Here is a 15394-nt window from a genome sequence, read left to right as displayed (position 1 = left end):
CCACACCAAGTCCTCCTTAGTGTTCCCCATGCCGTCGTCGCAATCTCCAGGCATACCAAGTGCTGCACGTATTATACGGACAGCACCGAAAACGATGCCACCGCACGTTTGATCCTACGTGCGGAGAGTGCGACGACGACAAAAATAATAGATTACAACCTAAAAATGGCCATAAGGCAAGGTGACCACCTTACTCGGGAGAAGATTCTCCAGGTCTTGCGGGATCCGGAGTCAGGCCCGACACGCCGGCTGAAATGGCCACGAAGAAAATAGAATAAAATATATATAAAAACCAAGTGTTAGTTGCCTGGCAGCGGGGGTGCTGGAGACCGACGATAGCGTATACACCAAATACAATACAACCATATAAATAACAACTGTATAACTGTATTTTAAAGCAAAATCAAGTTAAAGTTACTATTAGTTATATCATCAAGTTAAAGTTACTATACCATCAAGTTGTACGGTGGCCTGCGCCTAAAAGTATACAGGAGGAGTTTTTAAAATAGCGATCTCAAGCTCACATGCTGCTCAAGCACATCCACATAAACACCACTGCGACACACATCACACACAACACGTCCCCGGATTTAAAACAGATGTAGCTGGTCCCTTCATCATCAGGGATAGCTATTTTGAAACTCCGCCTGTATACTTTTAGGCGCAGGCCACCGTACCTAGTACAACAATAACTGTAAAATAAATTACTAACAATACTCAATAAGAAGATTGTGAAATGTAATAATATATAACCTACCGGATTTGACTACTTCATTATAAGTATATTATAAGTATAACAATGACAAGAAAATTATGTATAATATTTAAAAAAAAAAGCATAAGAAAATATATATATTCATTAAAAAAAAAAAAAAGAATATTTATAACAATGGAAAACAATATACCATTAAAAAAAAAACATACCGATATAAAAATATATATATATTAAAAAAAAAAAAAAAGTCTTAATATACATAACGTACCTAATAATAACTAAATATAAAATAAGCATGTAAAACAACATACCTCATACAACAATAACTGTAATAATAATAATAATAAATAAATATAATATGAAAATATAATATTTGCATGTAAAACAACACAACATACTTTAATTTATGTATAACATCACAGAAAGGGGCAGCTCACTGTAAGGCAACCCAACATCTGTAACAACGAAGAGAGCGAGCCACTGTCAGTAATCTACTAAGTTCTCCGAAGACGGCTGACATTGGCCCACCTCTTTCGCGTTTTATGCTGCCATTAGAATCAAGCCTGCTCCTATCACCAATGAGTCACAGAACATGTTAAAATTGTTAAAATCTTTATTGAAAACAGTATTTAAGTCCTGATCTATATATATATATATATTATAATAGTTTGTAAGTTTTAAATTAAGGAACACTAGAACTGTGATGCTAAGACATCATGAAATAAATATCTGTACTTACTATTTTTGTATAGTTAATGTGTCTGATCGGGTAGTTGTCCGGTATGGTCCTCGAGTTAAGCGCGCGGTAATCGCCGCAAGGTCTCCAGCCGTCGTCTTTTTTCTTTGCTAGATGCAGGGGCGACGACCATGGGCTTTCCGAGCGTCTAGCAGTACCATTGTTAAGCATATCCTCGAACTCTTTCTTCGCTATTTGCAAGCGGGTTGGATCCAGGCGTCTTGGTTTGCTAGCAACTGGATGTCCGGGAGTAGTCCGTATGTAGTGCATTGTATTATGCTTAGACGGGGTATTCAGGCCAGCTGGTTTGGTTATTTCAGGGTACTCCTGTAGCAAGGAATGGTACTCCGAGTCGCCTGTGACAACTTTTATCGACGAGATGTATTCAGATGACTCCGACTGCTTGCCGTTGACCTTGAGAGAGGTTATACCATCGATAAGGCGGTTGTTTCTACAGTCTACTAGTAAGTGGTAGTACCGTAGGAAGTCAACTCCGATTATAGGTTTGGAAACATCCGCGATGGTGAAAGTCCAGGAGAAGTCTCTTCTTAACCCGAAGTCCAGGTGTAAGTGAGTGGGTCCGTAAGTATTTATTATTGAGCTGTTGGCTGCTATCAGGTCGTATTTGGTTTTAGTACAAGGTACTTTGACAGCTGACCGTGGGAAGACACACAGGTCTGAGCCAGTGTCCACTAGGAACTGCATCTTGGAGGAACGGTCAGTGATAAATAAACGGCCTGATGGTGAAGGGCTGTCGGTGGCCGCTACTTCCGACGGCCCGGACAGTTTTCCGATGTGTCCTTGTGGAAGCTGCACGGTTCCTTGCATTTCTGCGCCTTATCACCGTAGGTGAAGTGGTAGAAGCAATGCGGGTGGTTTGCTGGAGGTTGCCTCGGACGAGACCGACTGCGGGAGCGGCTGCGTGAGAATCTGCGTCTGTTGGAGTATGGATGTTCGCGATCGTAGCTTCTGTCATTTACCTTGGACGTAAGCATGGCCACCTGCCTGGTAAGTTCGCTTATCTGTCTCGTTAGGTCGTCGTACGCGGTTGGAGGAGCTGAAGAGGTACTTGCCACCAGGGGAGATGATGGGGCTATCTCGTGCACCTTGTCTGCAAGTTCGGCCAGTTTTTCCAATGCAAGCTCACTCTGCGAAGCAACAACGGTTTGAATATTGTGAGGTAAACGACTAGACCATATTGTATACAAGAAATCCTTTGGTACATCTGGACCTGCCAGGCTTTCCAGGTGTCGGAGGAACTGGGAAGGCTTCCTGTCCCCGAGCTCTTCATGCATCAGCAGCTGTTTGACCCGTTTTTCCTTAGAAGCGGAAAGTCTTTTAATAAGTTCTGTTTTCAGCTTTAGGTACTTATCTTTTTCAGGTGGGTTGGTGATGACGTCCTTGACCTCGGCAGCATATTGATGATCCAGCTGGGCTACGAGGTAACAAAATTTAGTGTCATCCGTGGTTATCCGTGACAAAACGAACTGACTTTCCACTTGAGCGAACCATAAGGCAGGTTCTTCAGACCAAAATGGCGGTATCTTAACACCAACACGTAATATTTCAGGTTGCTGGATGGCCTGTGGTAACTCTTTATCCGAAACAGACATTATTAATTTCACGGCAAAAGTTGGGATCCGCTCCGCTTATGCCACTATGAACGCAGCGTTAAATAACAAACGAACAACTCGCAAAAGTACCGTCGTACGATTAATAAAAATCTCAGCGGCGATGTTTAGGTAGGCACTTTTTAATGTTTAGCACTATGTTCACTTGCACTTCGCACTTGCACTTGCAGCTTTTATAGGGGTCACCAGTTGTAGGTAGCCGAGGGCGAACTACCATACAAAAGAATTTATACCTAATCCTATCCTAGGTTTAGTTAATTTTGAAATTTAATAGCTATATTTGGAGATTAAATTAAAGAAAAGATTATGATAATTAAGTTATATTATAGATAAAGGATTACAATTTTTGGTACAAATAAATTGAGGAACCGATGTTATGCGTGCGCGATAATAAAGCCCTCTGATGGTCATAGCGCGGTAGCGGGGATGCATCGATGTGCTCTGAGGTTGCCACTATAGGCATGAGCGGAGCGATTTTGATCGCGGGCGTGGCGGACACGCCACATTACCATTTTATTGCGGAGCGCACCCATGTGGTGAATTTTAAAAACACTGTAGTTTTCAATATAATAATTTTTAAGAAGTAAAGTAAAAAAAGGTGCGGACCACGTGTCTGCAGTTGTAGAATCATTTAATAAAAAAAAAAAAAAAAAACCTAACCTAACCTAACCTAACCTAACCTAACCTCCTCCACTGGCCGAGTCACCTTCTTGTTCTTCCCAAATGTCACGTCAGCCTACAAAATCCTTGGTTCCTTCACAATGTGCAACACCAAGGCGCAGCTGTGGACTGGACACGGTGGCTTTCGAGCGTACCTCCACAGGTTCAAACTCTCCGAGAGCCCATCCTGCTCTTGTGACGATGAGACTCCGGAGACCATAGAACACCTGTTGGAGGAATGCCCTAGGTTTGGAGCTGCTAGGTTTGACTGCGAACAAAAGGTCAAAGGAAGAATAAGAAGTGAGGAATTCCCTGCTCTCATGGCCAATGAATCCACACGATCAGTGTTTATGGGTTTGCCTTAAATGTTGTAAAGCTAGCAAACGGTGCGAATAGGACCAGGTGATAATAATCTGTGATAATTTTAGTATAATTAATTAAGTTGTTTTTAAATAAAAATTTGTAATAATAAGCTTTCATTTATTCAATTGTAATTTGTGATATAATTAGTTTTAGATGTAATGAATTTGATTTATAATTATTTATTGTTATTTGTAAAATGTTAATTATATGAATGATGCATTATATTATGTTATAATGCATTACTATTGTTATTATGTTTATTTTAATGTAACTTTAACTTACTGTCTCTAAGACTTCATTCTTCTGTTTCTACATTGTATTCTTCTATTGTTTCTTTTCTTTATAATGTTTTAATTTGTTACTGTATCATTTTATGTATTGTATACTTCTTCATATCGATTTTATTATGGAAAATGATTTAAATTAAAATAATGTTTTAAATAATGATAAAAGGTAGGGGGTTTTTAGCCGGTAGGAGTCCGGCACAACCTGGGTCTTCCCTTCCCAGGTGTCCATGATGGATTTTCCTCCTACCTATTGCAATTTCATTAAAGAAACTTAAATTTGATATTATTTTTTTGATTTATTAAAAGTTATAAAATGATTAAAAGTATAAAGGTTGACGCAAAATAAAAAGCGTCAGTTCATAATGAAAATGAAAATGAAAATGAAAATGAAAATGAAAATGAAAATGAAAATGAAAATGAAAATGAAAATGGAAATGAAAATGAAAATGAAAATGAAAATGAAAATGAAAATGAAAATGAAAATGAAAATGAAAATGAAAATGAAAATGAAAATGAAAATGAAAATGAAAATGAAAATGAAAATGAAAATGAAAATGAAAATGAAAATGAAAATGAAAATGAAAATGAAAATGAAAATGAAAATGAAAATGAAAATGAAAATGAAAATGAAAATGAAAATGAAAATGAAAATGAAAATGAAAATGAAAATGAAAATGAAAATGAAAATGAAAATGAAAATGAAAATGAAAATGAAAATGAAAATGAAAATGAAAATGAAAATGAAAATGAAAATGAAAATGAAAATGAAAATGAAAATGAAAATGAAAATGAAAATGAAAATGAAAATGAAAATGAAAATGAAAATGAAAATGAAAATGAAAATGAAAATGAAAATGAAAATGAAAATGAAAATGAAAATCTCATCGTCATCGTCATCGTCATCGTCATATTCGTCATCGTCATCGTCATCGTCATCGTCATCGTCATCGTCATCGTCATCGTCATCGTCATCGTCATCGTCATCGTCATCGTCATCGTCATCGTCATCGTCATCGTCATCGTCATCGTCATCGTCATCGTCATCGTCATCGTCATCGTCATCGTCATCGTCATCGTCATCGTCATCGTCATCGTCATCGTCATCGTCATCGTCATCGTCATCGTCATCGTCATCGTCATCGTCATCGTCATCGTCATCGTCATCGTTATCATCATCGTCATCGTCATCACACACATTAAAAAAATAAATAAATAAATCACTGCTAGACGAAAACAGTACCAGGAGTCCATAATGTATTGAGTTCCGGTAGTACAACTCAATACCGGGATTCCGGTATTAATACCGGTATTAGACATGCTTGTAATAAATGGCATATATGTGGGATGAAAATTAAAGCCGCCGATGCACTTAAACAATCTTTATTTTATTTATAAAACCCATGAAATGAAAAACAATCTTTCGTCCTAAGCGCCATATTTTCAAGAGAACCCATAAAAAAGTTAACATCATAGACAAGTAATAATTCTATAATTCGTTCTGAAATATCATTGAAATATTATAAATCCTACAGCTCGGCCATCCTGCAGATAGTCTGCCCTCAGACTATGAAAAACATATAAAAAACAATCGACATAAATCTTTACTGAATCTACATTTAAACAACATTTTGAACTGTAACATAAAAATATTAAATCTGCAACTTTCAGAAAATTACACTTAATTATTGACACAATATAAACTTCAGAACCAAAATTCTTAATACAACCATGGAATATTTAGGTAAACATTTCATCAATATACAATAAGCATCAATAAACAATAAACATCATCCTGTACATTTAACATACAAAAAAAACATAAAATTAACCCTGCCTACTCAATTAAAAACACACTCATTCTTTGTCACTCATTCATCATCACACAAATAAAAACTTATAAAAATCACCTACACCTTCCTCAGTGTCCCATCTAGGCAATGACTTCATGTACTCAGCGTAGTACATGGTAATCTTTCTTCCTTTCTTCTTTTATAATCCTCTCAGAGAAATTACCATCCTTGTATACCCTCTTCACGATTTCTTTCTCCATAGTTTTCTCCTTATTTATTTTGTAACATATTTCATTCTCCATCAAACCATCTTGGTACTGTGTATCTTTTTCTACACATCTTCTTTTAAACGCCCTCTTATTATCGATATATCTCCTTTTTGTGCCATCCTTCTTCTTAGCAAATTCACCTGGACAACTCTCTTTTCCAACCACCTTTTCAACTTTTTGTTTACGAATATTTTCCTCCTTAATACATATGCGCTCGATTGGCGCCTCTTTGCCAAGTTCCTCCTTTTTATTTTCTAAAACTTGTTTATTTACAACATTTACAACTTCCGGTTTACGTTTCATGGATGTCACTTCGTTCGTCTTTGTTTCTATGGCTATCGTTTCGTTCTCCTTCGTGTTTATGGCTGTCACTTTCTTTTCCTTCGAATAATCATTACTCCGTTTGTTGGCCTCGTCCATCCCGACTTCAAACCAGTGCTGTTTTACCGACACCGCCGACTTGTCGCCGCATCCGTTTCTCTGTTGCTGTTCAGGGTCCTGCTTTACCGACACGTCGTCTATCGGTCGTTCGCCTCCTGTGCAGCTGTAACACCATCTAGCCGGGCTTTCTCTTCTCGTTCGTGCACTCATCTCCATCTTTCTTTTCATATATTCGTAAATTTTCAGCTTTTCCTTCAGGTCCGGATATGTGGTGATACCATACAGCATGGCTTTGTGTATCACACAGTCTTCGATACCATCGACTATATATTGTATGGCCACGTAGTCTTCAAATCCACCGCGCTTCCCCAGCTCCTTCATCACCAGCATGTACTCATAGCAGCTCTCGTCGCGCTTCTTCTTGCGGTTAGTCATGAGCTCGTGGATCACCTTCGGGTTGGCATCGTAGGGAAACTCCTCCAGCAGAGCCCGCTGCAGCTCGTCGAAGCTCTTGAATGTATTCTCCGTGCGGAGCCACAGACCTGCCACACCAGTCAATGCCCGTCGCGCCATCAGCAGCTTTTGTGAAGGTGACCAGCCGAATACCTCCGCATTGTCACTGATCTCCTCCACCCACCTTGCCGCCGGGTACGTCGGGTCCGCTCCCGAGAACCGTGGGATTGTCGCCTCAATGCTGACCAACGAGGGTTGGGCCGCCGTCATCATCATATCGTCTTAGTAATAAATTTTACACCCTTTGTTTTTCACCTTCACCGTATCTACATCATTATCACCTTCTATTTGTTCACCTTTATTAATTTTGAATTTTCACCATAATTTCGCTTTAGTGCGCGCCGCCATCTTTTACGTGTGAGAATCGCTTCACGAACACGCCTTCTTATTTACACTATTTACACCTTCATAATATACATCTTCAGCACCTTTGGCCTATTTCCATCCCGGACGAGCCCCCAAAAGTTGTGGGATGAAAATTAAAGCCGCCGATGCACTTAAACAATCTTTATTTTATTTATAAAACCCATGAAATGAAAAACAATCTTTCGTCCTAAGCAGGGGGGGCTCAGTGCCTTAATGGCTGAACTTTTAGTAGAAGGTAGCGCCATCTCTTTATATTACTCTTACTACCAAAAAAGATGTAAGATGGCGTTGTGAACAAGACCATAGAACAATAACAAGACACATAGATAAGTAGTATTTGAATGTTAACATTGTCATGATCTATGGCTATTATGAAGAAATTGCGTGTCAGTGTCAGTTCAGTTGTCTTACAATGTCTCGCAAATAACATTTTTGTAATAAAAGCCTATACTCTCGGTATATCGTTATTTATAAATTTTATATACCTACAAATAAAAATAAACATGGTGTGTCAAGAAAAAGCATCTTAATCCGCAAAAAGTGTTTTTATGAAATTCTTGTGACCTGACAGATTACATATGGATCCAGGTTCCATGTGGTTCCACGAGAACCGAGCTGAAATGGCGGCACTGGCAAAGAGCGATCGACATCTTCATATCCGCTGAAGATTAAAATACTATGTGTACCAAACTGATAAATGTCGTCAAAGATTTGCCTCGCGAGGATAAATGATGCACTATTGGACGAAATGACTTTATCACCACAAGTGACAAGATTTGCTTCTCTTGGGAAACATAAACTAGCAAAACATGAATTGGTTTTCATGGTGAAAGGAATAAAAAGGAATACACATACCCACTCGCATATTATTTTACAAGTGACATGAACAAAACTGAACTGAAACATTGTTATATGCGAGGTAATAAAGAATTATATAATAATTTGTTTTTAATTTATTGTTGCATGTAGGTAGGTACATAAATAGATTGAACTTACATTTAGCTAATAAATTTTAATGTAATAACTGTTGTGTGGTGTAACTACGTTAAGGCAAATATGTCTCTTATAGATTGAAGTTAATAGCCGGATCCCCACCAGACGATCCAACGCGATCCGATCGTGCGATCCAAGGAATCTTACATACTAAACTTCTTGGATCGGGCGATCGGATCGCATTGGATCGTTTGGTGGAGATCCGGCTATTAACTTGTGATAACAATATCTATATATACAGGGTGTCCCAACAGAGCACCCTGTATGTATGTACAATGAGGCTGAGAAATATAAAGAGATGGCGCTTTTCACGTATTATGACGTTTATGACGTATAGAGTATGACAAAAAACTCCTCGAGATGCCACTCTTTTCACAATTGTTTATTTTTTCTCTATGGTCCTAAGCGCCATATTTTCAAGAGAACCCATAAAAAAGTTAACATCATAGACAAGTAATAATTCTATAATTCGTTCTGAAATATCATTGAAATATTATAAATCCTACATATATTGTGTTTAAAAGTCGTGTAGGTAAAAAAAAACCAAGAATATTCTGTAATTTATGTAGAATTTTAAGGGAATAGAGAATTAGAGTTTAATTTTTTGAATATTCTAGCTAATTTTTAGCCGCTGCTTTATTTCTAGCCTAAAAAAGTCCGATTCCGGTATTACTTCAATACCGGTATTAACTTTCAATACCGGTATTGAAAAAAGCGTGAACTTTGTCCGGGATCCCGGTATTGCGTTATTGCATGCCCTAGTCCATATCCATACCTATTAAGGAGGTTTTGGAATCAGCAACGTCATCATCATTATCATCAGTCGCGCATTTTATTAACAAAAATTATTGATTACATCATAAAGATAAATTATATTTAATTAAATGTTTATTCTAATCAAATTATTTACATAAAAAGACTTAATTACCTGAGGCGCACCCGACCTTTGATTATTATAGTTATTATTATACATTACTTGGTCGATATTCATAATGTCAATGTCAGTCAACAGCATTTAAAACCAAGCCGATAAAATATTATAGAACATTTCCATTATTTTATAAGTGGATTTCAAAAAATAATGAGCTGAAAATATCAAACACTAAAGGTGGCTTGCATTGCACAACAAAGTTACCAAAATTTAATTGTTCTGTCAGTATAATGTCAGAGCAAGAGGACGTCATAGATTTAATTTTGATTAACTTTGTTATGCAAGCCGCCCTAAGACAAAGTCAAATGTTTTTTTTTCATCGAAATACAATGCACCTCTGCCTACCCCGCAAGGGAGTACATTAGTACAAGGTGTGACTCACACCTTATATGTTGTTGCAGTCCTATGGCACCCCAGAGGTGCAGAGGGTCTCCACTAACGTCCGCCACTTCCGTCTATCTTTGGCTGTACTTTTGGCCTCACTCCAGCTTAGTCCAGCGGCTCGCAGCTCGTTTTCGGCGCCATGTTTGGACAGGGCGTCCCCGGGAGCGCTTGCCATTTGGTGGCCTCCAGTCAAAGGCTATAGTTGCGGCATTCGTAGCTCCTCTTCGTACAGTACACCTTATATAATATAATATAAATACAATAATAATAAATATAATAATAATAATATTACCTATATAATATAAATACAATAAAAATTTCTGATGAATATAATTTTTTACAAACTACTCTCCGTTCTGATAAGGGGCCCTTTTTGAACACATGCAATGCAATATTCAAAATTGTGTTTTTCGTTATGTGAGTTATGTGTTATGTGACTGATCCTCATTGGTTCAAAAAAATTGAAAATAATCTAAGCTAAACTTGGCCGGTTTTTTGTTACGAAAATTATCTCTATTCCCTTAGGTACCTTCTGAATAACTTTGCTCGGCTTACGCGATTTGTTAAATTTTTGTTCGGTTTGTAATGCCTTATTTCACTTGGCTTTAGGTTTTAGTACCTAAATGCCGATTCGTCGTGCCATTTTCCGCCGACGACGGTCGTCGCCGTCGCCCGTCGCTCGTCGGCATCGCCTTACCAAATTGCGTTAGGGAGATGTAATTATTGCTTTTATAGAGTGCTCTTAGTGGCTTTTAGGAGACGCGAGCGGAGTGTTCGCCGCCGCCGCCGCCGATGTAAACATAAATGGCATGGATATCGATTCTGAAGGCATAAATTCTACCCAATTAATGCTGTCAATAATTAAAAAAATTAAAAAACCGACTTCGACTGGTGCCATATTTCTTCAGATTACTTTGTCACCGCACCAACATCAAAAAAGAACAGTTCCTGCTTAGGTATATTTGTACTGTCTCATACGAGTAGAATTTGTGTAAACCTTAAATTATTTCTTACATTTTAGTGGTTTTTTGAAGTCGGTTTTTTAATTTTTTTAATTATTATTTTATTTAATAGTTTTTAGTTTATTTGTAATAATTTTCAATCAAAAGTAAGGTGCAAATGATACCAAAAAGTCCTACTAATCAATACGAATCATTCAAGCCTAAACACGAAGTAGTTGCTATATACCGTTGAGGAGTTCCCCTGACTGCCTTCCGTTTCCATCATCAGATCAGCTCAAGGTCACCATCATATTTTTTGTTATAGTGGGACCTGGCACCTGGAAGCTCAACCCAATACAACAAAAAAAGAATTTTCAAAATCGGTTCATAAACGGCGGAGTAATCGGTGAACATACATAAAAAAAAAAAAAAAAAGATCCCGACGAATTGAGAACCTCCTCCTTTTTTTGAAGTCGGTTAAAAAACCAACCAAACCTATGCAACCAAAATTTTTTTAACGCAACGCCTATGTAATCTGATGAAGTGTTTAAGAAATAATGAAAATAAGAAGAAAAAAATTGAATTGAATTGAATTGAATTGGATGTATGAATTTTATGTATAAAGAAGCATCTTTATTTAATTTGTAATAGGTAAGTACTAAGCTTTATTGAAAATTACAGATCGACTGTGATGTTTTCATAATAAACAATAACTATAATAATATATAATAGTTATTTACTTTTTGAGCTTTGCGCAACCGCTGATAAAAAAACAATCATGAATCTGCAAATGAAGTACCTATTTAAAATTGCTCATGGCGCTACGTCATTTTCGGTTAAGAGTAATTTGGTGCAATTTTTACTGGAACTTTTTCATTGATCGTATCATCATGAATATCGAGGTGCCAGTGACAACAGCAACAGCGAAGACGGAAGATCTTATCAAAATTATATTGTAAATTAGCACTTATCAAAATTATACTGTAAAATTTAATGTAAATAACTGTATATACTAGCCACATCTTAAAGCACACAGGATGCATGTAGGTCCTTATCAGCTTGTTATCAAGTCCATGCATCTTGTGGAGTTACCCCCTTGACCCCATGGTGAGGGTGGTAATGAAGAACGTACGTTCTTGGTGGGCGGTATGTTCAGTTATCAATTAACTGTCATGTATTTACATAGATGTCACAATCCCGCAAACTACATCGCGGTATTAGGATTTCTTACAACATGTTAATGACCCTATGAAATATACAAATAAACATTGCTTCTACTACCAGCGATCCGATCATAAGGCTAACAAGCCTTTTCACCCGCGGGGATATCTTTATAAGGCGAAGCAAAGCTCGCGGGCAATACCCAGTCAGAAACGAAAACGTAAAATCAAGTACCTATTGGGGGGTCAGTAAACGCCGAGTGTCCGCGGTCGGTCGTCGCCCCCGCCCGCCCCGCCCCGCCCCGCCGCCGCCGCCGCCGCTGACCTTGGTCTCTCACCGCGACCGGCACTGGGTCACCTCGCGGGGCAGGAAGCGGCTCTTGTAAACATTATACTTAAATATTACATTAACATAATTTATATTTTGGTTAAAACATAAGTGCTGATGGATCAGGCTTACTACAACCACTACTACAACACTGCAGTGTTCACAGTTAAAACAAAACATTAATAGTTTAAGTTATATTCAAGATGTTATCGTATCGTAGATTTCTTGTATGTGTGTATTCATTAGCTCTGAAGCTTCGGGAGTCAGGTGGTGTGGTATACATTCAACATGGTCGCAGCCTTCAACCTATGCAGGATTATATTAGGAGGGAGAAATATATACATCTAGAACAGGATAAAATGTAAGATAATAATTTAATACTTAAGTTTATTATTTTATCTATTGAGTACCCGGTACCAACAGCAAAAAAAGATCGTACCTTGTAATTTTACGCTAATTTCTAAAATTATACGTCAATGATTAACACATTTATAAAAACGGAAACTCTTAAACACTATTAAGAAAAGGAAGCTGCAATACTTAGGCCATATAATGCGCAATGACAAATATGCCCTCCTGCAACTCATATTGCAAGGGAAAATACAGGGCAAAAGAAGACCTGGCCGTAGAAGAACCCAATGGCTACAGAACCTTGCCGAATGGTTCAATATGTCCACCATAGAGCTATTCCGAGCTGCGACTTCCCGGGCCCAAGTGGCCATAATGATAGCCGACCTACGATAGTAGATGGCACCTGAAGAAGAAGAAGAAAAACGGATATTCCCAACTTAAAAAGCAATAAGTATAAAATAGTTCGAATTTTACTTAATTACATAAATATCTGGTTTATATTATTCGTATTTTTTTATGCATAGCTGACAAGTTTGAATTGAATGTGAAACAACAGTGCTGTGAAGTCTGTCCCGAAATAAATAAATAATCTTTATAATTATTATTGAAACTGTTGTAGTAGAGTCGTGTCCGTTTCTCCTACTAGCATGTCCCACCCACACAGGTATCACTGGACAGAAAATGGCTTATCATTCCCCAATATTGTTTTTTTATCATCAGTTAAGGAACAGTGTATTCCGCCTTAAACCTGTAGCTTTTTACAGCCAACAAAATATATAAATGAGTATAAATAACAAAAATATTGTTTGACCACCGACCTATCGTGTACCTAGTAGTACCTACCTACAGACGCACTGCGAGCGCCGCGAGGAACCCGCAGCCTTCACCTCGGCCGCGGGACCGACGACTACTCGTTCCATATATACGAATCGCAACACATACTGTTATCAGTCCTTTAATCGAGTGTAGCGCAGACAGACATGGTGCGGTGCGATGTTGTATTTCTTCTTGTTGCTGTGCTTGAACGCGCTCACGCGGGAGACGCTGGGCCGCCTGCTGCGGGAGTGGCGCCCGATGAGGATTATTCGGACGCATTCCTGGATTCTTATCAGCTGATCGAGAAGTACGGGTTCCGCGCGGAGCGGCACCGCGCGGTCACGCGGGACGGCTACGAGCTGACGCTGTTCCGCGCGCGGGGGGCGGGCGCGGGGGGCGCGGGGGATGCGGGGGACGCGGGGGCGCCGCCCGTGCTGCTGCTGCACGGCGTGTCGGACAGCTCGGACTGCTGGCTGCTGCTGGGCCGGCGCTCGCTGGCGCTGCGCCTGGCGGCGGCGGGGCGCGACGTGTGGCTGCTGAACGCGCGCGGCAATCGCTACAGCCGCGGCCACGCGCGCCGCCCGCCTCCGCCGCCGCGCGACTACTGGGACTTCAGCTTCGAGGAGGTGGGCACGGAGGACCTGGCGGCCGCCGTGGACCTGGTGCTGGCCGCCACGCGCCGCCCGCGCCTGCACTACGTGGGCTTCTCGCAGGGCACCACGGCCTTCCTGGCGCTGTGCTCGCTGCGGCCCGAGTACAACGAGCGCGTGGCGCGCGCCGTGCTGCTGGCGCCCGTGGCGTGGATGACCGGCGTGGACTACCCCTACGCGCCGCTGCTGGCGCCGCACCTGCCGGCGCTGGGGCGCGCGCTGGACGCGCTGGGCGTGCACGAGCTGTTCCCCTGGAACCCCGCCATGAACGCGCTGCACGCGGGTGCGTGCCGCGAGGGCCGCGCCAGCAAGGCGCTGTGCGACCTGGAGTACCTGGCGTTCTTCGGCGTGCGTTCCCCGCGGGCCGTGGCGCGGCTGGCGGTGGTGGCGGCGCACGTGCCGGCCGGCGCCTCGCGCGGCGCCTTCGAGCACTACCTGCAGGTGTACGCGGCGGACCGCTTCCTGCGGCGCGACCGCGGGCGCGCGGGGAACCTGGCGCGCTACGGGCGGGTGGCGCCGCCGGACTACGAGCTGGGGCGCGTGGCGGCGCCCGTGGTGCTGCTGGGCTCGGCGGACGACTGGTTCAGCTCCGCGCCCGCGCTGCGCCGGCTGCAGGCGGCGCTGCCCCGCGTGGACCGCGCGCTGGTGTTCAACCAGTCGCTGCACTTCACGCACCTGGAGTTCGTGTACGGCGCGCGCGTGCACCTCGTCAACGACGTGGTGCTGGAGGAGCTCGGGGCCGCTGACGTGTGAGCTCCATGGCAGCTGATGTGTGAGCTCGATGTCAGCTGACGTGTGAGCTCGGTGCCAGCTGATCATTGTCCGAGAACTTTGTAGGCAACTTATATTTCAGTGTATATCTAGTCATTAATTTATTTGTGCATAGCTACACCTAATTTATTTTATTTATCATGAACAATAATTTATTTTAATAAATTAATTGAACTTGCCTAGTGAAAGTTGTACATAGATAGGTAATATTATGTACTTACAGTGTTATGACTCATATTGAACTAAGTACTTACAGTTATTCGCAACACCAGGACGGTAGTGGTCTGTATTAGTCTTTAGACTGTGCCATGTCGAGTATTTAGTTAGATAACATTATTATGCGATAAAAAATATAGTG

The 15394-nt window shown here is 40.7% G+C and overlaps 3 protein-coding genes across 3 annotated transcripts; 1 reads left to right on the top strand and 2 right to left on the bottom strand.

The window, feature by feature from the left end:
- Window positions 1-2215: 2215 nt before the first annotated feature.
- On the bottom strand, window positions 2216-3064 carry LOC105389351. Its single transcript, XM_011560450.3, has one exon. It carries the CDS (start codon window positions 3062-3064, stop codon window positions 2216-2218), a length of 849 nt encoding a protein of 282 aa, XP_011558752.3.
- A 2692-nt stretch (window positions 3065-5756) lies between these two features.
- LOC125489006 lies at window positions 5757-7895 on the bottom strand. Its single transcript, XM_048623231.1, has 2 exons — window positions 7024-7895; window positions 5757-6987 (listed from the first exon to the last, which is right to left on the bottom strand). The coding sequence occupies exons 1-2, from the start codon at window positions 7559-7561 to the stop codon at window positions 6344-6346; spliced, it is 1182 nt and encodes a 393-aa protein (XP_048479188.1). The 5' UTR covers window positions 7562-7895; the 3' UTR covers window positions 5757-6343.
- A 5884-nt stretch (window positions 7896-13779) lies between these two features.
- On the top strand, window positions 13780-15080 carry LOC119690410 (lipase 3). The gene has a single exon (XM_038105402.2). The coding sequence runs from the start codon at window positions 13780-13782 to the stop codon at window positions 15016-15018; it is 1239 nt and encodes a 412-aa protein (XP_037961330.2). The 3' UTR covers window positions 15019-15080.
- The last annotated feature ends 314 nt before the right edge of the window (window positions 15081-15394 follow it).

The sequence above is a fragment of the Plutella xylostella genome, chromosome 9 (genome assembly GCF_932276165.1).
Source record: "Plutella xylostella chromosome 9, ilPluXylo3.1, whole genome shotgun sequence".
NCBI classification, from domain to species: domain Eukaryota; kingdom Metazoa; phylum Arthropoda; class Insecta; order Lepidoptera; family Plutellidae; genus Plutella; species Plutella xylostella.
The sequence above is the reverse complement of the archived record's forward strand: the minus strand, read 5'-3'. Positions and strand labels throughout refer to the sequence as shown.

What these genes read in the sequence shown, in the direction of transcription:
- LOC125489006 (XM_048623231.1), bottom strand. Translation starts at nt 7,561, where the DNA reads ATGATGATGACGGCGGCCCAACCCTCGTTGGTCAGCATTGAGGCGACA. An exon ending in GATGAGTGCACGAACGAGAA is followed by an intron (nt 6,988 to 7,023) that starts GAGAAAGCCCGG and finishes ACAGCTGCACAG; the next exon opens with GAGGCGAACGACCGATAGAC.
- LOC119690410 (XM_038105402.2), top strand. Translation starts at nt 13,780, where the DNA reads ATGGTGCGGTGCGATGTTGTATTTCTTCTTGTTGCTGTGCTTGAACGC.
- LOC105389351 (XM_011560450.3), bottom strand. Translation starts at nt 3,064, where the DNA reads ATGTCTGTTTCGGATAAAGAGTTACCACAGGCCATCCAGCAACCTGAA.